General features: G+C 33.7%; 4 protein-coding genes across 8 annotated transcripts; 2 read left to right on the top strand and 2 right to left on the bottom strand.

Annotated features, from left to right (window-relative positions):
• Positions 1–230: 230 nt before the first annotated feature.
• On the bottom strand, positions 231–910 carry LOC137823832 (uncharacterized). The gene is made up of 2 exons (XM_068629123.2): positions 719–910; positions 231–627 (listed from the first exon to the last, which is right to left on the bottom strand). Exons 1-2 carry the CDS (start codon positions 854–856, stop codon positions 559–561), a joined length of 207 nt encoding a protein of 68 aa, XP_068485224.1. The 5' UTR covers positions 857–910; the 3' UTR covers positions 231–558.
• Positions 911–1,878: 968 nt separating this feature from the next.
• Positions 1,879–7,177, top strand: MAB1 (Transketolase family protein). Of its 2 annotated transcripts, none has more exons than XM_068629119.2 (15): positions 1,879–2,310; positions 2,569–2,606; positions 2,694–2,753; positions 2,827–2,907; positions 3,020–3,046; positions 3,135–3,197; positions 3,461–3,547; positions 5,020–5,145; positions 5,296–5,429; positions 5,548–5,620; positions 5,743–5,808; positions 6,087–6,125; positions 6,218–6,342; positions 6,425–6,539; positions 6,752–7,177. In XM_068629119.2, exons 2-15 carry the CDS (start codon positions 2,583–2,585, stop codon positions 6,818–6,820), a joined length of 1,089 nt encoding a protein of 362 aa, XP_068485220.2. In that variant the 5' UTR covers positions 1,879–2,310; positions 2,569–2,582; the 3' UTR covers positions 6,821–7,177. The 2 variants fall into 2 exon arrangements, with proteins under 2 accessions (XP_068485220.2, XP_068485221.2); XM_068629120.2 differs by having other exon boundaries at positions 2,224–2,310; positions 2,548–2,606.
• A 4,232-nt stretch (positions 7,178–11,409) lies between these two features.
• LOC137826960 (uncharacterized protein At2g33490) lies at positions 11,410–17,622 on the top strand. 4 transcript variants are annotated; one of them, XR_016514599.1, is made up of 12 exons: positions 11,410–11,776; positions 11,900–11,972; positions 12,058–12,135; positions 12,260–12,321; positions 12,408–12,476; positions 12,646–12,674; positions 12,761–12,968; positions 13,062–13,304; positions 13,943–13,996; positions 14,092–15,082; positions 16,297–16,339; positions 17,403–17,622. XR_016514599.1 is itself a non-coding variant. In XM_068633126.2 (11 exons), exons 1-10 carry the CDS (start codon positions 11,645–11,647, stop codon positions 15,052–15,054), a joined length of 1,911 nt encoding a protein of 636 aa, XP_068489227.1. In that variant the 5' UTR covers positions 11,410–11,644; the 3' UTR covers positions 15,055–15,082; positions 16,297–16,633. The 4 variants fall into 4 exon arrangements, 2 of the variants coding, with proteins under 2 accessions (XP_068489227.1, XP_068489228.1); XR_016514600.1 differs by having other exon boundaries at positions 11,415–11,776; positions 11,862–11,972; XM_068633126.2 differs by lacking the exon at positions 17,403–17,622 and having other exon boundaries at positions 16,297–16,633.
• On the bottom strand, positions 17,053–19,133 carry LOC137826961 (leucine-rich repeat protein 1). Its single transcript, XM_068633128.2, has 7 exons — positions 18,771–19,133; positions 18,528–18,660; positions 18,356–18,427; positions 18,048–18,191; positions 17,898–17,969; positions 17,723–17,794; positions 17,053–17,396 (listed from the first exon to the last, which is right to left on the bottom strand). The coding sequence occupies exons 1-7, from the start codon at positions 18,859–18,861 to the stop codon at positions 17,318–17,320; spliced, it is 663 nt and encodes a 220-aa protein (XP_068489229.1). The 5' UTR covers positions 18,862–19,133; the 3' UTR covers positions 17,053–17,317.
• Between the last annotated feature and the right edge of the window lie 4,694 nt (positions 19,134–23,827).

Below are 23,827 nucleotides of genomic sequence, written 5' to 3'. Positions count from 1 at the left end.
ATTCAGTTTCAGCCCTACTGCAGGTTCACGGCCCATAAATTAAGAAGCCCCACAACACTACGGCCCAAAACACAATTCTCACTCCTTAACCACAATTACCTAGATCGACAATTTTCTTTTAAAACTTCTTAAAAATATAAGAAACGATCTCCATCCAGAATGTACAAACACATGCAGTTCAAAATCAAATCTCATCATCATGATAAATCAAGTTTAGCTATGGAACAGGGTTTTACGAAATGAGAGTTTATTCATAAGTTTGAGCAAGAGCTTTATTCATAAGTAAAAAAGGTAAAGCTGTCTAAACATCCCTAATAATCATATAGAAAAGCAAAAAGATCTAGAAACCAAAATAATAATAATAATAACAATAACAGTGAAGAGGTGTAACAAGCATATGGCAGGCACGAGATAAGTAGATTGATAAGAGAGAGAATGGAAGCATAGAATATATTACTGTAAAAGTAGAGACGGAGAAGGATGTTTGGGGTTACAAATGGGGAAAATGGAGTGGGTAGTTGATGCATCTGCAAAATTGAGTGAAGAGAAACAGGTGCTTCAAGGGTTGTTGGCGGCGGCAGGAGCGGGAACAGATGGTTGAGAACATGCCTTGAGCACAGCTTCATTCTTGAAATGGAATTAAGAAGAAGAGAAGAGAGTGATTGTGGAGAAGAAGAAGAAGAAGAAGAAACCCTAAAAATGAGGAATAGAAAGATACCTGCCAAACGCGGAGAAGACGCTTCTTAGCATTGGCTTTGCGGGTGGTGGTGAGTTTGATTCTCTTCCAAAGGAGTCCTCCAGAGTCATGCTTCTTCACTATCTCCATCACCCGCGTCCCCCAAAATGCACCGCCCATATATCAGATTCTCTTCTCACGATTCCAAATCCTTCTTTCTGCTGCCCAACCACCACCTTCTTCCCTTTTTTCCATTTCCACTTTGGGCTCAATTCTCATTTACCTTTGGGCTTTCTCATTTACCCATTTGACAATTTCTTTCTGCACCATATCACTTTTAACCTGCACCCTATCATTTTTGAAAATTCTCAAAATTACCCTTATTTTTGGATTTGAAAATCTGAAATAATAAATATAATTTAAAACTAAAAAAAACATTTTGGATAAAATAATCAGGAACACAAAATTGAAAGTGAATTCTCGATAAGAATTTCTAGAATTTAAAAAGTGTTCTGGAAATTTAAATCCAGAATATTTTCAGAAAAAAAAAAGTTTTGGTTATCCACACCTTTTTTTTTTATCTAAGATTAATTTTATCATTTTTGAAGGGCAATTTTGTCGTTTCAATAATAGATTGGGTGTATGTTAGAATTGATATGGTGCAGGGAGAGATTGCCTACCCATTTCCTATGCAGCTTTCTATTTCTATTTTCACTTGGATTTTTCTTCCTGCACCCCCAACAAATTTATCCATGCACCTTATCAATTTCGAAAAAATATTTTAGAGATGTTTGAAAACCTTTTTGTACTGCGAAAGTTAATATTTTACTTGGTGTGGATTTACTAGATCCTATAGGAATTAACATTAACATTATGAGACAAATATGCCCGGCTATGCTTACAGAAGAAACAATAGAAACGATTTATAAAAATTACATAATATAAAGACACAAATCCTAATTAAACACAAATTCTCATTTTTAAAATTGGTTGACAGTATACTCCTTTATATAGTCTTTACTTAATAAAATTGAAAAGGAATTTTTGAAAATAATAATTGAGACTTAAATAATTGAATATATTTTTAAAAAAGTATATTGATTTAATAAGAAAAATATATTAAAAGAATTTTGTTTTAATTATTAATTTGAAGTTTACAAGTGTTGTTTATGGAGTGGGTGTGGGGCGTGAGAGGAACAGCCGCCTGGTGCTTGCCTTACCTACCTACCTCGCTCGACCCATTCACTTTTATAATTTAGGTCTTTCTTTCGTTTATGTTTTTTAGTTAACACAATGATATTTAAAAACATTATTTCATTATTTTCTCACATCTCAATTGGATAAGAAAACTGAAAAAGTTTAATTTGAACAATATAATAGTGGATTTTTACGTATAACATCTTTATCTGTATCATTTTTTTACTTTGAGAATTTTCCTTATTTTAAATTATTTTTCCAATATTCAAATAAAAATTAGTTTGAATAATAAATAAAAAAGAAAAGAATAACGACAAATAAATAATTATATAGCAGTGAAAAGCGAAAAAGCGTGGGTTTTTGGTTTGGTTCATACTTGTTTGTGTGGGTATCGTTAGGCTAGTGACGATCGGATCTAGCTACAGCTACAGCTACAGGTGCGGTTTCTCCTTCTTCTTCTTCTTCTTCTTCTTCTTCTTCTTCTGCATCTTCTTCCAGATCTGTCTTTCAATCACCACAGGCGTATCTTACTTAGTCCTAGGGTCTTTGTTTCCGCCATAGATGTTGTTTGTTCGTATCTGCTTCTCCTGCATGTTGTCAAGAGATTTGTTAATTTCTGTTGATATGAAAAAGATGAAATTCGTCGATGGATTACGGTTTTTCTGATTTGCTAGTTTTTGTTTGCTTGATTGAAGATAAAAGAAGCAAGATGTGGGGTGTAATAAGGCAAAAGGTACGACTTTTGTCTGATTCCAATTGCAATTGCATTTCACTCTACTTCATTCGATGAACAGAACAGAACGCACATTTTTTTTTGCAGACTCAGAGCATTCGCCCAGCCTTCTCCGCTATCAGACATTTTTCTTCTGCCGCCAAGGAGGTTCGTATTATCTAATCTCTTATCAAATATCAACCAAACTCGCCGTTTCTCTGATTCACGTCTTTCGCTGCAGATCACTGTTCGAGAGGCTCTCAACACCGCACTCGATGAGGAAATGTCAGCTGATCCTAAAGTCTTCTTGATGGGTGAAGAGGTCATCCATTTGTATTCTATTCTATTCTTTCTTCCCTTTTTACAATTTTTTTTTTCGCCCTTGCCCTCTTCTATTAAGTTTGTGCCTTCATTTTGCTTCTGTTTAAATGCAGGTTGGGGAATATCAGGGTGCATACAAGGTTAGTTTACTTGTCTTGCCAACCTCTGGATTTAACAACTCGATACTATTATGTAATACTTCTTAACTTTCTTTCTTCTTTCATTTAGATATCCAAGGGGCTGCTCGACAAGTATGGCCCTGATAGGGTTCTCGATACTCCAATCACTGAGGTCATTTTCTTATTGTAACAGATTTCTTATTGAACATGAAAGTTGACCTTTTCAGCTTCTCGCTTTAACATTGTACTCTAATATCCGTGTTCAAATTATGTTTTTGATACCATGGTTGGTTCTGCATCATAAAAAATAAGATTAACAGACTGACTTTTATGAATTGAACTTAACTGCTTATTCCTAGCAAAAAAGGAGCAGGGTTTATACATAGTTAGTTGCATATGTTGGATTGACATAATTTTTTGTGAAATATTATACAGGCTGGTTTTGCTGGTATTGGAGTTGGTGCTGCTTACTACGGTCTAAGACCTGTTGTGGAGTTTATGACTTTTAACTTCTCCATGCAGGTAGGAATATATCTTTATTGCATAATTTCTTTGTTAAACTGAGTTTGGAGTTAAGTGTTACATTTCTTACTGATGCAGCACTTAATTTGTATAAGTATATACATACACACACACACACACACGGTTATGTAAACCTGGCTGCACATGAAGATAATTAGATGGCATTGTGTGAGTTTTCTCTTTAGTAATTGGAATACCAGAGTTGAGATTTTCTATACATGATGATTGATTCCACAAGGAAAAATGTTGACTTCCTTGTGAGGCTCAGGATATAGGTGTGGCTGCTCAACCCAAAAAATGCTTTGCACGAGAGCAAAATGACTGCTATACTGATTTTTTTATGAATACAAGATAAATGATATAATTAATTTCTTGTAGACATACAAGTACTCAAAAAATAAAAAATACTCTGTAAAAAGCATAGTCATCATTCATAAATAAAAAAGTCATAATGATATAGTTCTGATATACGTTCATCCCTAATAACAATTTTCTTAGGCATAATTTTTAATAATTAATAAGTTAATGACAACAAAGGATCATAAGGATAAAAAGAGTACAGTGCTAAACCTTGACAAGTTTGAGCCTCTATGTGTTGGAGGGATGACATCATGTGGGTTATGAAGTGCAAACTAGAACTAGTCAACACAAAAAGTAGATAGCATCCAAGCAAAAAGGAGGTGGCCAAGTGTGCGCTGAGGTGACAAGAAGGGGAGTTACTATGAACAACACCAGAAACAACAGCAAAAAATGGATAATGGTGAAGCTCAAACTAGAGAGTGGGTGGGGATGGGGAAAACAATGCATGCTTGTAAATGGCATACTGCTAGAGGAGGAGCCTCATAGATATGGCAACATAAATAAGTGGGGCACATGACAAATCACCAATAGTGGTCAAGATTTTACATGTTTTGGGCTTGTGAGTGAGTGCTGCTCTATCAAAACCTGAAGTGATGCTCCTTGCATTGCAGGGATGGCAAACTTAATGCTTTTGAAATTCTGTGTTTGACTACCCTGTTAAAGATATAAAGCTAAGGATTTGTTGTTGGTCTAAGCTGCTGATCTCTGCATTCAAACAAGGGATTCAGTTTATTGTTAAGAGTGCCAATCATATTTGACTTTAAAAATCAAGCAATTCTGAAGTGTTTTAAATGATAGTTTGAACATCACATCAATGCCATACAAATCAATTTAGTTTATTAGATGCCAGGCCTTTTTGCTGCAATTTGGTTACTTGACAATGCTATCCTCTGCATGAAGTAGGGCCTTGTGTTTGTAATCTTAATGTTGACCACTCGTAGCTTGAATATTGAATACTAATAAATTCTGAAGAATATTGTGTCAACATGTGTAATTATGCTTACTTTTTTGCTTCATTTGTCTGGTATACGGCTGCGTCATCTTTGGTTTTTTAGGTTGCTGATTAATTATTTAATTTTTATCCACTCACTGTATTTTAACTTCTGTTGCAGGCAATAGACCATATTATTAATTCTGCCGCAAAATCCAATTACATGTCTGCTGGGCAAATATCCGTACCTATTGTCTTTAGAGGACCCAATGGTGCTGCCGCTGGGGTTGGTGCCCAGCATTCTCAAGTATGGTTCTCAAAGCTGCTTTCTTTTATGTACAAACTTTTTTTATTATTTACTTAAATTCTGCATTGAATTTACTCTGCTTTAGAGCTGTGGAGAACTGATAAATACTTTAGGTTTCATCTGTGTATCTACAACTTTGCTTTTATGCAGTGTTATGCATCTTGGTATGCTTCATGCCCTGGGTTGAAAGTCCTGACACCATATTCATCTGAAGATGCACGTGGTTTGCTTAAAGCTGCTATAAGGGACCCTGATCCTGTTGTTTTCCTTGAAAATGAGTTGCTGTAAGTTGTGTTGCTTGATTGCCCGTCTCTCCCCCACCCTCCCGAAAAACGAGTCCCCATACTTTTAACATCAGTTATTATCCCAAACAATATTTAATTTGTAAATTATGTCCCCCAGATATGGTGAGTCATTCCCTGTTTCGGCTGAAGTTCTTGATTCCAGTTTTTGCCTTCCCATAGGAAAAGCAAAGGTAGTTAATTATGTGTAGTATACGAATCCTTGTTTTTGAGCCATATTTAGTTATTATATTTACTACACAATAATGCATTCTTATTGAATCCTTGTTTGCTTCATGCATTTTACCACTAACAGATTGAGAGGGAAGGAAAAGATGTGACTATTACAGCTTATTCAAAAATGGTTGGCTTTGCTCTCAAGGTTTGTTTACCGTCAGATCCTTTTGTAGTATAGATATGTATATTATGTTGTTCACATGTTTGTTCAATTGTTCATTTGCCATGAAGTACCAGAGAGACATAGTTTTGTCTTACATTTATATATAATAATAAGACAGGAATTAATGATAATAGTTTTTTCTAGATGATTTGTGTCTTATGTGGCATTTTATAATTTACTTTAAGAAAATTAAAAATCTCTAATCCCTTCTGTATTACCAAAGTAGACAACATTCTTAAATATCTCTTCTTGGTGTTTAGGCTGCCGAGATACTGGCTAAAGAAGGAATCAGTGCTGAGGTAAGACTTGCAAGAGTTTATGAACTTTCTCCTCTTTCTGCAAAACTTCATTTGGGTTATGATAATGGTTAGTGACGTTTTTAACCTCATAGGTTATTAATTTGCGTTCAATCCGACCGCTGGATCGCTCCACAATCAATACTTCTGTCAGGAAAACCAACAGGCTGGTGACAGTTGAAGAAGGGTTTCCTCAGCATGGTGTTGGGGCTGAAATCTGGTTTATCTCTTTACATTAGCTTTCTGTGTATTTTTCTGGTTAACTCTTGGCAATCATCTGAGTGTATACTTCTCTTGAGCAGCACATCTGTCATTGAGGAGAGTTTTGGTTATCTTGACGCACCGGTTGAGAGAATTGCTGGGGCTGATGTTCCTATGCCATACGCAGCTAATCTGGAGAGAATGGCTGTCCCACAGGTAATGATTAAAGAATATTAATTGTTTCTTCTGAATTTGTCAACTTGTTTTAGAAGATTTGTTTTCTTTATTTTGATCCAGAAATGTATTTCTATTTTGAATGGGAGTAATGATAGTCTGGACATGATGGTTTGGTGTGACACGAGTTTTGATGCTAATATGTCTATAGATAATTTAAATCTGATCGCTTTTTGGTATATGTGGGGGGACAGATTGAAGATATTGTTCGAGCTGCGAAGAGAGCATGCCACAGATCGGTGCCATTGGCTGCAGCTGCTTGAAAGTTGTGGAAAACTTCGTGTCCTCTATTAATCCTTGATGTACCAAAAACAATTTTTCCCCCAATTTCCACCATAAAACAGCAGGAAGAAATTTCAACCAAAGAATGCTGGTTTTAACTCGTGGGTTATACCAGGCTTTGGTTTAAAAATTCTGTTGTATAGTCCTAATTTTCAGGACTCACAGATGCCATACATTTTTCCCCCTTCTCAGCCAGCATATATATGGAGGATGTTAATACTTAATAACTTGGAAAACAATGACACAGGGCGGGAAGTCTTCTGTGTTTTTGGTTTCTGTTTGGCAATAACTAAGTACTCAATTTTTTGAATACATTATCGAGTTTCTTTTTCTTTCCAGTGGACCACTTCTTGTAAGATCTAGCTTACTGTTTTGATTCATTTCCGTTTACTGTTTTAGTTACATTGGCATGATAGAGATATTTGATTTGATGTGAGGTTCGTGTCCTTGAGGAGAACAAGGCTGTGGTTACCTGGTTGTGTTGTGGATGGTGTTTGGTCTGTAAGTCTCCGTGAACCCCCAAACTTATATACATACCTTTTTTCTCTGTCGTTCTTTCGGTTCAGCAATACCCACGAAATCATATCGGGTGCAATCGAAGAAATTTCTCCATTTGCCTTTTCCTCTTTACTTTGCGAACTTTACCTTTTCCAGTTATCTCTGTACCCATTTCGTAAATGAGTTGAACTTTTATCCTTGGAAACTTCTTCACCGTGAATCATGTGTTGAAGATTGCTTTTGAAATAGTTGTTTTAGTCAACTTCATTTAGTATCATGTCAATGTATCAACAAGGGAAGATAGTTTAACAAAAGTGATATCGTAAACCTAATTGTATGCTCTAAAATATTGAGACCAATTGTACCATTTGATGGCACAAGAACACATTAAGGTGTTTAGATAATAAACACATGTATATGCAGATAATGTAAACTCAGTATTTTGTTATCATAAAAAGTCCACTGGGATTAGATTGTTTAGACAAGCTACAAATGTTAATGTTAGACCGTTTAAGGTCTCAACACTAGAAAGACGTAGATATGTTCTTCAATTTTTATGTCAAGCTTATGTAACCTCGTGTGAAAATGTAATTTTCTTACAATATCCAACTCTCACCATGTGGGCTTCATTTGCATTGTAGATAAATGACACATCAACCCCTAGAAGGAATAAAGTACAACAATCCAAATACTCTTCACTGTGGGTAAACAAACTAACTAAATACATCGGGTTCTATGACATTAATGCACCCACCTTTAACACTAACATTTTTTTATAATCCATATCACATATGAAGTATCATTCATAGACGACTCCCAAGTTTTTCTAATTAAATGACCAAATTTATCATGACATACATGAAACTTTTTAACAACCTATGATTAAAGAGGACAATTTTTTGTAATTAAACTAGTCATAGGTTTTGGTGTAAAAATCTTGGTTTGAAACATTGGAAATAAAGGTTGAAGGGATTGCAATTTTAGATAAGTTACCATGATGACATTAATCACTGTAGTTCCTCAACCAAATTAAAATCTAAAGTAGTTCTAGACCGTGTAAAAAAAAAAAATATAGATAAAGTCAATTAATCTAAGTTATCTCCCAACAAAATCCAATCATGAATCCTATTAAATAGTGTTTAAAATTGTAAACAATAAAATTAGCAATAACAATAATCTAAATGAAGGTTTGTGATTGTTTGAAAAAAAAACTATAATAAATTATATAAAATATTAAAAACATGTAACTCTTAAATTCATTTATCAATAAATTATATATATATATATAATTAAATATCCCTTTACATTAGTTAAAAGGTTTTTCAAATATCTTACAAATTTTGTATGTGAAATGCTATCATTATACCTTTGATAATATGAATATTTAGTCCTAATAAACTATAATTTAAAATGATAAAGATGAATTTTAGATGTTGAGTATTTTTTTATAGACTTATACACAGTGAAATAACACGAACATCTTACTAGATCATTGAAATATATTCTATATTTGAAATTTTATTCTTTCTTAAATTTTTTTTGGAGTCGTCCTACGTATTCTTTCTTATATCAAACTGAGTATTGATAGAGTTTGACTAAAGCATGACTCAGCTAACATAAATGAGATTTTTATAAATTGTGGGATTGGGAGTATTTTGCGAGTTAAAAGTTATAAAAATAGTCTTAGTGTCTTTTATGTTGAAAAAAAATATTTTAATTACTAAATTGATGATTTAATACTCAAATTTAATTTCATCATTTCTTTGAAAATTTAAATATGTTCGAAAAATTTAATGGTTAAGTTCTATTCATATAATTCTAACTATTAATTTCATCTCTCCATTCTTTTTGTAATGATTTATAACAATGTAAGATGGTAATAGAACTCCTGTATAGATAAAAGAATCAAACATTGATAAAACAGAATAAAAATGAGAACGCAAAAAAATATAACAACAATTCAATTAAACATTCATTACTTAACAAAGGGTCCCGTGCTTTGAAACCAAAAATAGAACTCAAACATCGGAAAACAAAACTAAGAACATTGAAATCAAGAAGAAAGAAGAAAGATAAATCGTCCTAGATCCCTGATCCATGTGTTATTGCTTCTTCCAAGTTTCCCTTGATTAGTGGCTCACTAAAATAATTTTTCTAAACCTTAAATCTAAAAGGGATTTAAGTTCATTGCCAATTAAAACAGACATAAAAAAAAATAAAGTGTTGCAGCATATAGCATATGTCACTTTTGCTACTGGAATGCGGGGAGTGCATGAAATGAGCTTTCAGTTGGTATCTAATGAGAAGGGGAGGTCCACATGTAGAAGACTCTCCAATGTTTAAGTCAGTAGGAACATAAAGATAGTAAATTCTTAATTGTATAAGTGGTAAGAGTATGTGATAATATTTCTTGTACTTCCTAAGAGTGGATAATTATAGATTAATCAGGTGGTATCATTTGAGTGGACCATTACGAGTCATTTGGATTAACCACATAACTGTTATTCATTATTCCATAAATAGCCGTTTATTATTTAAGTTTCATTGACTATGTTGTTTTACTCATGATAGTCATTGATGACAATAAAGGCTCGGTTAAGGGATGCATATAGTCACCCGAACTCTTTGGCATTCTCGATCTTATGGTCGATAAGTACACAAGTCTCCCAACTCAGAAGCCGAGGCGATAATCTGGTGATGAGCAACCAATGGGTGAATAAGTTCGGTTTGGACCCATTTAAATTTAGTAGAGGTGAACCATTGATTTCGATTTCAAGTAATGTCTATTAATTGATTCAAAATTGATAAAATTTTGCCATGTTTGAACTCGAATTCGTACTTGATCGTACAACTTTGTCGATGTTCATGTTTAAACGAATTACTAGTGTTGATCCAATGATTGATTAGTCTTGATGAACTATCTAACCATTTGATTTAAGGTAGCAAAATATGTCTGATTGTCGGAGAGATGTCTTCTAAATTCAACTAATTGTTGATTAGGGTTGTATATTTTCTTTATAGTTGCATCACAATTTTATGAGGTGATCATATGGTCATCAAAATCTTCCATAGATTACAAAATATGTTTTCTTAGTTTTTTTTTGCAAATTCTTTGTTACCAAGACTTTTTTAGAACATAAATATGATAAAAGGCACAAAAAGTTCTAAAAGGATTTGGGATTTATACATAGAACTAAGCTTTAATTACAGGAAAATAGCCGAGAATTGCATGCAAAATATGCCGTGAAACGTAAACCATTATGTTCGCATGTATGAAGTCGACTTCACTTTCAGAAAGCAAGTTATGGGATTAAATTGGATTACATTATTGTTGGAGTCAAGAGTCAAAATGTGATAAATAACTGAGTTTTGCACAGAAATGGTATTTTTAGAAGCTTCAGTGCTCACTTTATATATTTCTTGCGTAGGAAGTATTTTTAATTTGAAAAACGTGTGTTTGTTTGTATTTGAGTTGAGAATTTTGAAGAACAGTTTTGGTATTATTTTAAAAGTCAAAGTTGAATAGTTTACAGAAATGGTTTTGGAGAAGAACATTTTGTATTGATTGTTGTTGGGGAAAAGAAAAGAAAAATGGTATGGGTGGAAGGTGTTGCCTTGACTTTCGAGTAGTGAAGAAAAGTATTTCGGGTGAGTAGTTTTATAATATAATTCAATGATAACAAGTTTGTGGAATAATATAATAATAATAATAATAGTAATTATGTAATATAGATACCGAACAATAATGATATGATAAAAAATTAAGATGCAAATATACCAATTTGTATATTATATAAGTATATTATATATAAATTGATAATAAAGATTTATGTTTTAATATTTTTTTTAAGAAGATATTTCTTGATTTTAAAAAAATTGTTCTTTATTTATATTTTTTAAATTAAACACTTCATAGATATGTATTTTATAAATATTGTACCAGTATCTATATCCAATACGGGTATATAACACAGACACTCCATTTAAAAGATGTCTCTCCCTCTCATAAAATAATAATAGTAAATAGAAATACAATAATAATACTTAAAAGTGAATAATAATAATAATAATAATGATAGAAATAGAAATAATGGAAGGTTGGGGGTGGTGGAACTTGCGTGGGAGGAGTTGTTGGCGTAAGCAGAGGAAGCGGTTGAAGAAAGAAATGGTCTGATTGGGATGTGGAACGGGATTTGACCACCTCCTCCTTGTGGTTGTTGTCGGCGATTTCCATTTTCTCATTCGTTACGAACAAACAAACCAAAAGTTTAACAGAAGAGAGAAGGAGAAACGATTGCAAGGCATCGATGAAGAACTCTCTGAAGAAATTGCGAGGTTTGGCGCTTCAGAATCATAACCACAATCGCAGTCACAAGCATGCCTCCTCCAACTCCATTCAGCCTCTCGGCCAGCTTGACGAGCTCGCTCGGGCCACCCAGGCACGCTTCCACCTTCGCATTTCTCTTTTCATCTCTATTTCTTCAACATATCCTACCCTATCATGCAATACATCACTACTTTTAGGGTTTGACGGATGGAATTGATTTGGAATTGCTGTTCAGGATATGCAAGACATGAAGGACTGCTACGACACCTTGCTTTCCGCCGCCGCCGCAACCGCCAGCAGTGCCTATGGTAGGGTTGTCACGGTGGATATGTCATTCATTCGTTCATTCATTCATTCATTCTTTTCATATCTTGTATTGTTCTCTTCTTACAGAATTCTCCGAGTCCTTGCGGGACATGGGCTCTTGTCTTCTCGAGAAGACCGCTTTGAATGATCACGGAGATGAAACTGGCACTCTACTCTTCTTCTATCTCTTCTTCCACTTCCACTTCCACTTCCACACACACCTCATCACCTTTTCATTTCATTTTTATCTCATCACTAACCCCTATTCTTTTCCATTCTATTCTTGCAGGAAAACTTCTCCTCATGCTTGGCAAAATCCAGTTCCAACTCCACAAACTCATTGATGACTACGTCATTTCCTAATCCTATCTCTATTTCCATTTTATCTTTCCTTCTTTTTTTCTCTGCTTTCATTACTCTTTTCTTTCCCATTCCAGCGTTCCCATATAATCCAGACAATTACCACTCCCTCAGAGTCTCTCTTGAATGAACTTCGAATTGTTGAGGTTTCTAGTCTTTTTTATGTCTCTATCGATTGCACTTACACAAACCTACTTATGCATCACTCTCCTTCAACTTTTTCTTATTGCTGTAACCTAAAAATGTCTTTATTTTTATATTCTACATGGATGACCTTCTGTAATTTTCATTTTTTTTTTTTTAATACTCGACCAGGAGATGAAGCGGCAATGTGATGAGAAAAGGTTTGAAATGTTTCGTTGGATCTGGTTTTATCTTTGACTGTCATTCTGATATACTTCTTGTCATCGTGTCATATGATCTGCTGCAGAGACTTATATGACTATATGGTAGCAAGATACAGAGAAGGAGGCAGGTCTAAAGGCGGGAAAGGAGAAACTTTTTCTTTGCAGCAGTTGCAAACTGCTCGTGATGAATATGATGAAGATGCTACTTTGTTTGTTTTCCGATTGAAATCTCTGAAGCAAGGACAATCACGTAGTCTTCTAACACAGGCAGCGCGTCACCATGCTTCTCAGGTTCTTCACATGCCCCTGTTTTCTTTTAAGAATTGGAATTTCCTACTTTTTTTTATGTTGATTACCATTGCTTTCTTTTGTTACCAAAAACAGTTGTGTTTCTTCAAGAAATCAGTCAAGTCCCTTGAGACAGTAGAACCACATTTAAAATCTGTAACTGAACAACAGCACATTGATTACCAGTTCAGTGGTCTAGACGAGGAGGATGGGTATGAAGGTGACTATGGAGATGATGATGGTGGTGGTTATGATGACAATGATGATGGTGAGCTGAGTTTTGACTATGGACAAACTGAACAAGACCAAGATGTTTCCACATCACGAAACTCCATGGAGGTGACTACCTTAAGTAACTAGGATCTTTAATTTTTTTTCTTCCCCTTTTATGTTTCTTGAGTTTATTTAGAACTGGTTGTCTAATGAAGCATGGGAAAGTACATCTACTAACAGGAAAAAGGGAGCAGGTGAATGACTGTACACTCATGTGGTGGTGGTTGAGGGGTTTGAATCCTACTTGCATGCTAAGGTGTATATATGCTTGAAATCAAAATTAATTAGTGAATGAATAATTTCCTGGAGAGAGATTATGTTGTGTAGGCAGGACTTTAGGAACCAAAGTCCACCAGCATTAGAGTTGTGGGCAAAGTTGTTTTTACTGTCTTAGGCTAAAAAAGTTTTGCATCTTTGTTTATTTAATTGTGACTAACTGCTCTATGCACACGAGTAATCAGTTTAATTAGAATGCTGCTAGATGGATGGATTGAGCAAGAACCTCTTCAAGTAAACTATGGAGTTTTAACTTCTTTGGTCAGTGCATGAAATGCTTGGAAGTTTTCAGTAATGAACTTCTGATTTTGAAGATTTTGGTTCAGAACAATATTTAGAGTTTTAATTTTCAAGTTTATAAAACACTTCAATAGTTTATATTACTCATCTTGATGACCTGCTGCTTAACCATGTTCGCATCTTTACAGCTGGATCAGGTGGAACTTACACCTCCTGGAGGTTTTACAGCTGAAGCTGCTAAGGTAAAAAAGACATCTATTATCTTCAGTTTTTTTTTTGCCTATAAAATTTAAAGTATGTGAGAGCATGCATAATGAATGTTTTGCTCTGTTTGCAGGAAAACTTAGACAAACTTCAAAGGAATTTGTTTTCCTTTAGGACTAGGACAGGGAGCCAATCTGCCCCGCTTTTTGCTGATAATAAACTTGATGCAAGTGAAAAACTGAGACAGATGCGCCCATCTTTATCACGGAAGTTTAGTTCATATGTGCTACCCACACCCGTTGGTGCTAAGAGTTCAATTTCTTCAAGTTCAAATAATCCAAAACCTTCCAAAGTGCAGGAAAATTTAAGTGAACCTACAAAGAACTTGTGGCATTCATCCCCATTGGAACAAAAGAAACATGAAAAAGATATCGGAGATGAATTTTCTGGTTCTACTGTCAGAAGTGCTCAGTCAGTACTCAAGGAAAGTAACACCAATACTGCCTCCACGAGATTGCCTCTTCCTCTGGGAGATAATCTTTTATCCTCAAACGATTACATTTCTGCTCACTCCAAAAAGATTAAAAGACAAGCCTTTTCTGGTCCATTGACAAGTAATCCCGGTCCTACCAAGCCTGTTTTGGTTGATAGTGTTCAACTGTTGTCTGGACCTCTTTTTCCTGGTCCAATTCCTAAGCCTCGGTCATCTTCTCCTAAAGTATCTCCCACTACTTCTCCCACTCTTATGTCTTCACCCAAAATAAGTGAGCTTCATGAACTTCCTAGGCCTCCAACCAGCTTCCCATCCAATTCAAGGCTTTTAGGTTTGGTTGGTCATTCTGGTCCATTGGTGCCTAGAGGTCAAAAGGTTTCCTCTGCAAATAATTTGGTTGCATCAAGTGCTGCATCTCCATTGCCAATGCCACCTCAGGCCATGGCTCGTAGTTTCTCCATACCTTCTAGTGGTGCTAGAGTTGCAGCATTACATGTGCCTAGAACACTAGATTCTTCTCATAGATCATCTATATCTGAGATTGTTGCTTCTCCTCTGATGCCACAAGCGTTATCTAGTAGTCAGCCATCATCAGATTGCTGAGGCTGTTGTCTGGATATTTGGACCAGAGGTATTTTTGTAAACCAGGGTTTTTTGTTTACTTTTTCTTCTTCTTATTTTTTTTTTTTTTTTTTGTTTTTCTGGATTTATTTGAACTTTTTTTTTAATTGTGAAATTTAGGCAATGTAGAAAGTGTTGAAATTTCATTTATAGATGGCAAAACATTTGTCTCAATTTCCCTGGTTTGGAATGGGATAAAATGGAGATAAAGGTTAGTACCTACTTGTATAATATCAAGAACCTGTAAGAGCCTTTGATATAGGACACCTATTATTGAGCAAGTTCTATCTTCAAAGTTCTTAGAATGTATAAATTATTTCCAATCCCCCAACCTTGTGGAATAAAATTGTTAAATGAAAAATATCCAATACTTTTTATTGTATCTTTAGTGTAATTTGGAGTATGTGAGTTTATTTCTTTAGACTTTATTAATTAGGATTATGATAAAATATTAGGATAAATAAAGGTTAGTACTTTATGTATTGCAACATGATATTTCATATCATATGAAGTCAATACTAATGTCATAATATTCAGTTTTTATTCTCTCATTTTCCTCCGGCAATACCTCAATCTCAATAATTTAAACATGTGTTGTACTTTCGGACCCTCACTGTCTAAGTAATCTAGAATTCGCTCTTAGCCTCCCCCAGTCTTCTAATAAAGTGTTGAATTTAATCACAAGGCATGTGGGCCTATGTACCATCTATGCTTCAAGCCAAAGGGCATTTGGGTGAGGTGATGCGTTCTAAATTTTTTTTGTCTTTATCTAACCGTTTAAACTTTTGGAATAGTTTGGCATATGACAAATTAAACTGTGATCTTTATACAAAATACTCTGTACTTGAAATGCACATTGGGATTAAGAATATTTTTGGTGCAAGCATCATCTATTTTAAATGGACTTGACATTTTATGTACAAGTACTTTACAATACGAGGTCATACATGCAGAAACTCACTTCATAGCAAAAAAATTTCATCTTCTCCTTAAAATAACATGTGGAATAGGTGGAGGTGTTTATAATTTGATGGGATTCATAATTTAGGACATGATAGGTCAGTTTTTACAATGCATTGGAGAATTTTCAGTTCTAAACTAATTGGTATTACCATTGTAAGATTTAGAAATTGCTTTATTATTGTTCTTTGTTCCTGCTACCAATACTGTGAGAAATTTTAGTTTAACATATATATGATTTAATGTTCACTTTCTGTTTTTCAGGATGTAGTGATGTGCATGTTTGACTAATATGCGATGAACCCAGGTATGGTCAATGGATACTTGTGCAGACTAATTCTACTTACGTCTGAAGTTAGCCTGTTTACGGCCTGGCAAATTAAGCTCAGGGCCAAGAAAACTTAGGTCAAGTTTTGGTTAGCTGCAAAGATGTATATATTCGTTTTACCTAGTATTTGTTTGTCTGTCATCATCATTGTTATTTCAAGCTTATGGGCCTTTTTTTTCATATTTCGAAATAAATGCCCATCGGCTTTATTGTTGAGATATGCATTTAAGCAATGACGGTAACCAATCCATCACGCCTCCCCTTTACGAGCAATCCAACTGTCTAATTAAGTTGTGTACCTTTCACTGGGTGAAATTTTCTTTCATATGTTTTCTTAACTAAACATTTCTATGAACACATCAAATAAATTATCGGAGAATTCGATTCTTTTCTGGATTTGCATTCATAAATCATGCTTTTGATTAGAAGAGAGAGAATATAATTCATGTAATGTAACAATGTTGCTGCTTTGATTTTGGATCACTATGTGGTTAATAAAACGTTGAAAGTTTCAATAATAAAAAAAACGAGAAATGAAGTCGACCTTCATGCGATTACCCTAGCAGGTATGGAACCACTCAAGAAATTGCTAGTCACTGGCTAGGTACCGTGGCATTTTCTATGAACAGGTAGAATTAGTTTGGGTCAGCTAAATGTGTACTCTTGTTGTGAACATGTATGCAAAATCCAAATACCCAAGTTTAACTGGCTTCTGTCATTATCATTATAATTATAATCTATATCTATCTATATATTACAAATAGACATCGCAAACTATCCGTACTAGCTGTACAGATTTGGAAACCAAGAAAAGAATTGCCGAGGTCCTAATTCGAATGCAATGCATAATATTGGTAATTTGGAACTGATGCAAGGAAATTAGACATTTCCCATGATACGCTGTTTGAACGATCGAGATTGGCTTCCTCCTACTCGTTATTTGGTAGATATAGTCTTTCATTTGCAGCTTTCTCCAGTATCATATCTGACGAATCCCATTAATTCTGGTCCTTTAAGTCGTGTATTATTCTTGAAACTGCAGGAATATAAACTATCAGCTAATGCTCTCACACTTGTAGATCAGCTACTTGAGCATGGATCTAGAGGTAAGAGAAGCATGAAATCATAACAGAGGAATGTCATTATCAATGTTATGTAGTAGCATGAAAGTAATAGCTAAATTCTACAATGATCAACATTGAAAAGTCGAAAGTAAATTATCAACGCCATTTTCATAATTTAATGGTATTTATATAATTTCTTGTCACCAATGATTTGTGCAAGTAATAATATCAATTTTCCAAATAGTAACGAAGTCGACGTTGTCAAATACTCAGATTAATAAGTTTTATATGGACTCACCTTAGTTCAGAGAACTTGGAAAAGGAGCCGGATGTCGGGAAAGTACCACACAGATCGTTGTTTGATAGGTCTCTGCATAACATAAGAAAAACAAATTTAAACATGAGAAATTAAAATTGATGGAGAAGAATGAAGAGATGTTCGATATTGATAAGTGTAGGACAGAGAAACTCACAAGATCTTGAGGTTTCCCAACTTAGTGAGTTCCCTCGGTATTCTTCCAGTGAGCATGTTGCCATTAAGACGCCTGTGATTTTGTATATCATAAAAGGTTAGGCTTAGGCTTGGTGAACGGTCCACTTACTGTTTATTTTAATTAACTTACAGGAATTTGATGTTGGAGAGGTTGGACAGGCTGGTGGGGATGGAGCCAGTGAGGTTATTCTGGTAGAGACCCAGGCTAACCAGGTTCTTGAGCTCTCCAAGTTCCTTTGGTATTGGACCCTTCAAATCATTCTTGTACAGTTCTCTGCACATTGCCAAACCAAATCTCACGTTTTCTTATTGCATAACACACCCATTTTTCCATCACTCTATTAATCAGCTAGAGAATAAACCCTCATTTGATCTTTAGTGATGTCTGTGAGACAGTTTCAGAAAATAGATAAATACAAACTTCGCTACGGCGCTTACAGAAACTGAAGGCGCTGGAGCCTCCCTAGCTCTGGAACCAAATGACCCGAAAGTTTTGCGTGTCCGAGGTCCCTGCATGAGTACGCAATTGTCAGACCTAACTCAACCCAATGAAATAATCAACACTTATCAAACACACTGTCACACACACACACAAGATGGAGTTAATTACAGTCGGGTAACTCTCTTATCATCATCACAGGTAACATGGAACCATGTACAAGGATCCACCAAGGTTGGATCCCAGCTCTGTAGAACGTTACTTGGGTCTTTCACAGCTCTTCTGAACGCGAACAGAGCATCACCTGTTCGTTTTCAAGTTCAAAAAAGCAGAAAATATTATTGTGGCAAGATTCTTCGAAATGAGTGGCTGGATACACATGGAATGTATATATATTGAAAGGGGTGGGTTTACCTTCAGAGTTTGCATTTACAACAGCAAAAGGGTCTGATAGGAGAAGAAAAATGGCAAGAACGTGAAAAGGCACCCTCATGCTCGTCTCCATGAAGTAACCCTTAAAGTTGGTAGAGAGAGAGTTGACTGGAGTAGAGATTTTAGACCCTCGCCCCTCACACAGACTGACACCAATAGATGGTTCTATTTGTAGTCGAAGTGTGCCTCATAGTAATAACAAAAACATGCAGTAGAGACCAAATCTTCCTCTTTCTTTAATCTTTAATGCAATTATGCTTTTGGAATGGAATCACAAATATATGGGGTATTTTATAGTGCCCGTAAATGGATATGGGATGCTACCTCTTTAGTTTGTCTATTCACACTCAACTACCAATGTAGTCTTACGTCTAAATATCATTACTCTTTTTCAAAACATAATTTTAAACCAACAATTTAGTGATTCCCATAGGCCTCTATAATTATAACTATATATATAACGACTATTTTTTTTCGTTATCACGATATTAATTATTCAATTTTATCTCTTTATATATATAATTGTATGATTAAAATTGTTATTCTTGAAATTATAAACACTATTTGAACTTTTAATAAGGAAAATGTTTATGTGCATTTAAAAGTGAGATTTTTTTTTGCAACTTTAAAGGAGAATTTCTGGAATGCATGTATACGAGAAAAAGGATTAAAAAATACGGTAAAGGTATCAAAGAGGATGTAGATTAATTATTTATGCTAAAATAATAGAGTTTAAGGGTATAGCAGTAGCAATACAAAGAATGTTTCAGCATATTAAACTAAATTGTTATTCTTCCTCTTGTCTGCTTGTATTTGAAAACAAAAAGAATAATTTTATACTTTAGATTCGGTGATGAATGGTGTGATTTCAAAGAAGGAGAATAATTGTTCATTCTGCTTTCTTTTACTAGAAAAAATTATCTTGGCACAAAGCACAAAGGAATAATAATAGTGCTATTTGAAAACTGTAAGTAATAAATGATAAAGATGATAAAGTTAAATTGGTTTTTGATTAGTCAACCATGATGTTAAATTACACGTAAAAGTAAGGCACTACTAGCTAGGAATGAAGAAAGTGAATAGAAAGATTATTGATGGTAGTTTGGGCTTTGGCATTCCATGTGAAAGGCAAAGGCAAAGGCAAAGGCAAATGCAAATGAAATACTCGTCTTTTAATGTATGTTAATGGGTCCAAGTCCAAGAGCATAGTTTTGACTTGGGAGGGGTGAATGGGTTGAATTGGTTGACAGCATGAATGATGCATGTTGATGTTGGTTTGTTCTCTTTCAAGTTACTGTACTTTGTGTCTTCTTTTTTGATAGTGGGAGCATAAAAGAGTCCCTTTGTGTGATCTTAGACAGATAATGCCATGATCTCCTCATTAAAAGAAGTGAGTTGGAGAGTTCAGACTTAGACCACATCACTGTCTCTTTCTCTCTCTCATTATCCACGTTAACTCCTTTTCCCTCTCTCACACACACACACTCACCATAAGCATTACTGTACAAAACAAAAAGCCCTCTCTATATCATTTCTCTTTCTTCTCTCCAAAGGGAGAAAAGCTTTCCATAGCATAATTATTGTTGAGTGTATAATCAACACCTCACGTGTAAAAGAGATTATATTGGTTCTTTGACCATCTTTGACCATTGACCACCACATGTAGAAAGATGTAATATTGTGCCCCACCACTCACATTTTACAGTTGTCTTTTGACGTCTTAGGAAGGGAAAAGGATGTAATATTTATTCAAATCTTTAATCTGTGATTGTGATCCTGTCTGTGTTTAGGACCCTATTCCCGCCATGCCTTCCTTCAAATCAAATTCAATCCAACACTTTTCTCAAACCAACTTTTTCTTCCTTATCAAAGCCTGTGCAATTTAGGCATTTTAATATCATCATGTGCTCTCATAGATATTGAATTTCAAATTTGTTGACAAATAAAAGAGATTCACTCTGTGCAATCTCCTGCGGACCAAAGACTAGTTCATCCTTTTTCATAAATTAATTTGGACCATTTTCATTTAAATTTATAAAGCATTTTTAAAATATACAAATTAAAACAAAAACCATCTAATCACTCAAATACATTCTTTAAATTTAACGTCCATACATATATGAACATAAGAATTTTGTTTTATTTTATGATTACTTCAAAGTAGATTTTAAATAACATGTATAGATTTAGGACTAACTTCTTCATAAACTTAAATGAGTTCGATTACTTTATTATTACCATTCACATGTATTTTATCTCATAAATATATTGTTATTATCATTCAAATGTATTTTATCTCATAAATATGACTATATTTTAGCTTCTATTTGGAAGTCTCTTAAACTCCTAAATACTCTTTCTATTAAAGTAATATATGTTATCACTACAAGAAAATCATTAAATAGAAATCAATTTTAGAGGCAACAAATAATTAGTTACAAAATTGATTAAATTAGATATTATTTTAGAAACTACAACAATTATTAGTTTCTAAAGTAATTTATATTATTGATAAAATTTATAAACTAGTTTTTAAATTGGTATCTAATTAGCTATTAGCTACCAAGGTATCTAATTGTAAACATTTTGGAACAGTCTCGAGATTCATGGAAGACACTGTGAGTGTTCATCCAATAAATTAGGAAAAAATGCTTACCTATTGTATACATTGAAAGACACAATCCCTTCCTAGAAAACAAATACAATGATTTGAACTAAAAGACAAAGCTTTATTCGTCATAAGACACAATCTTGCCTACTTACTAGATCCAATGATTTGCTAATCATAAAAACACTTAACTTTTTTACCTTAACTATAAGTGGTTGTTTGATAAACAATACTTGTTAAGCCATAAGTAACTTGGTAAATAATACTTGGTCGAGTCATGAGTAACTTAAGAAATAAGACTCTTTAATAGGGTTAGTCAAGAGTGACCGTGACTCGAATGAATACTTGTTAAGTTAGGAGTGACTTGAAAAAGAATATTCAACCGGGTTAACCAATAGTGGTTGGAAGTATAAATAATACTCGTTAAGCTAGAAGTAGCTTGGAAAATAATACTCAACAAGATTAGTTATGAGTGATTAGCTGAAATAATACTTGTTAAGCTATGAGTGACTTATGGAAGGAATACTCAAGGGATTATTCATGAGTGGCTACAAGCCCAAATAATACTTAAAATGCACTTCATAACATTAGTCTACTTAGTTGAACTCAGTCTATCAATTGAAAACTGGATGTAGTCAATTGCAACAAACGAATCAATATAAAATGTTATGTATATCTCTTTCTTCCCCATCTCTTTTACATTACATGTTAATATTATATATACTAACCTAAGAAAGACAGTTATTGTGTTTCTTGGGATCTATTAGACACAAGAGTTATAATCTGATCATCTAAATGAACAAAACTATCTGAACATCTATTATTATACAATATTTACAAAAAATTTGTAAACTTAATTAAAACAATATTCAACCATCTCTTATTTTGTTTTCCCTATTTTTCACATTCACAAACTCACTAATTTCACTGAATTTACGTGTGTAGAGGACATGGGAGAGAACCTCTTTATTAGTTCCTAAGTAGCTTCCTTGGAAGAAATCCCATAAGTATATATCTATTACATTATCTACATGTCATGTCATATTTGCATCACATAAAATTAACTACATGTGATTATGTATAAAAGTCATCTATTCATAATAGAAACCAGTTTTTATCATATATAATAAAAAAAAATAGCTTTGTTATGTACCACAAACGCTAATTTCTATTGAATTGGAAATATGGAAAGAAATAAGTTGCGAAATACCACTAAAGAGAACAAAATATAAATGTCAAAGAGATACCAATGAGAGATGAATAAAAAGAAAATAAACAATTGATTGGCCATAAAGATATGTAAGTGTGAGTAACTAAGAAAAAAGGTGGGAGGGAACGAGAAAGGTTTTCTTAGATAAAGGAGTGTTAATAAAATAATGTTTTAGGTGTTAACAATGTATTAAAAAAATATAAAGGGTGTGAAAAGTATAAAAAAAGGTGGGTGTAAATAACAACCCACCATACTTTGTTGCCGGTACACAGCTATCACTACATTAATTGAGATTCCATTACCAAAGCCTCAAATTGTACGCACTGAATGAAAAAAAAAAAGTTATTGTTGTGAATTTATAAAAACAAAAGGCAATTATTCATATTTTCATTATTTTCTCAGTGAAGGATGAAGACAAGAATATATGAATCTTACGAGTCACTCCGTTAGGGAAACTTTAAATATAAAAAGGAAAAGCAGTTGAGAAATTTTTATTTATTAAAAGGAAAAATAGTTCACACTAATTTGTTTGTTTAGGAGTGTGGAGAGTGAATGATTGTTTTCTGAGTTATTCGAATGGAAAGTAAAGTGATTTTTGTCTAATGATGAGATAATATACTTATTAAGTAGAATGTTTGCTATTTATGTAGCATAAATATGGACATGGACACTGATACGATAGATCAATGGATATGGACAGAGAGATACATATATTTTAAAATACAAGATATGGACACATAGAGATACATATACTTTAAAATATAAAATATGAGAACATAAATTTATATATTATATAATTATTAATTATATAATTTGATAATAAAGATTGATGTACACAAGTATTTTTCAGTTTTTTTTAGCAGAAAAATGTTTCCTTGACTAGTTCAACAAGATTTATTCCTTATTTTTATAATTATAATAAAAATTTATACATAAATTTGAGTTTTTTAAAAAAATAATATATATATTTTTTAAATTGTGTCAAAAATCCAACAAATATTTTTTGAATTAGACACTTCAGCGATACGTATCTTACAAGTGTCAGTATCAGACACAGACACACCATTTAAGAGGAATGTCCGATCATCATAACTTTTGGTAGTGTATACTATTGATTTGATTAAATTAATAAAAGTTGGTAAATTATTTTGAGTATAATGTGAAAATTGACCTGAGGTGTTATTTTGACTTAAAAGTTGAGTATATAAGGCAGAGAGTTAT

The sequence above is a fragment of the Phaseolus vulgaris genome, chromosome 8, assembly GCF_051622355.1.
Source record: "Phaseolus vulgaris cultivar YP4 chromosome 8, ASM5162235v1, whole genome shotgun sequence".
NCBI classification, from domain to species: Eukaryota; Viridiplantae; Streptophyta; class Magnoliopsida; order Fabales; family Fabaceae; genus Phaseolus; species Phaseolus vulgaris.
The sequence above is the reverse complement of the archived record's forward strand: the minus strand, read 5'-3'. Positions and strand labels throughout refer to the sequence as shown.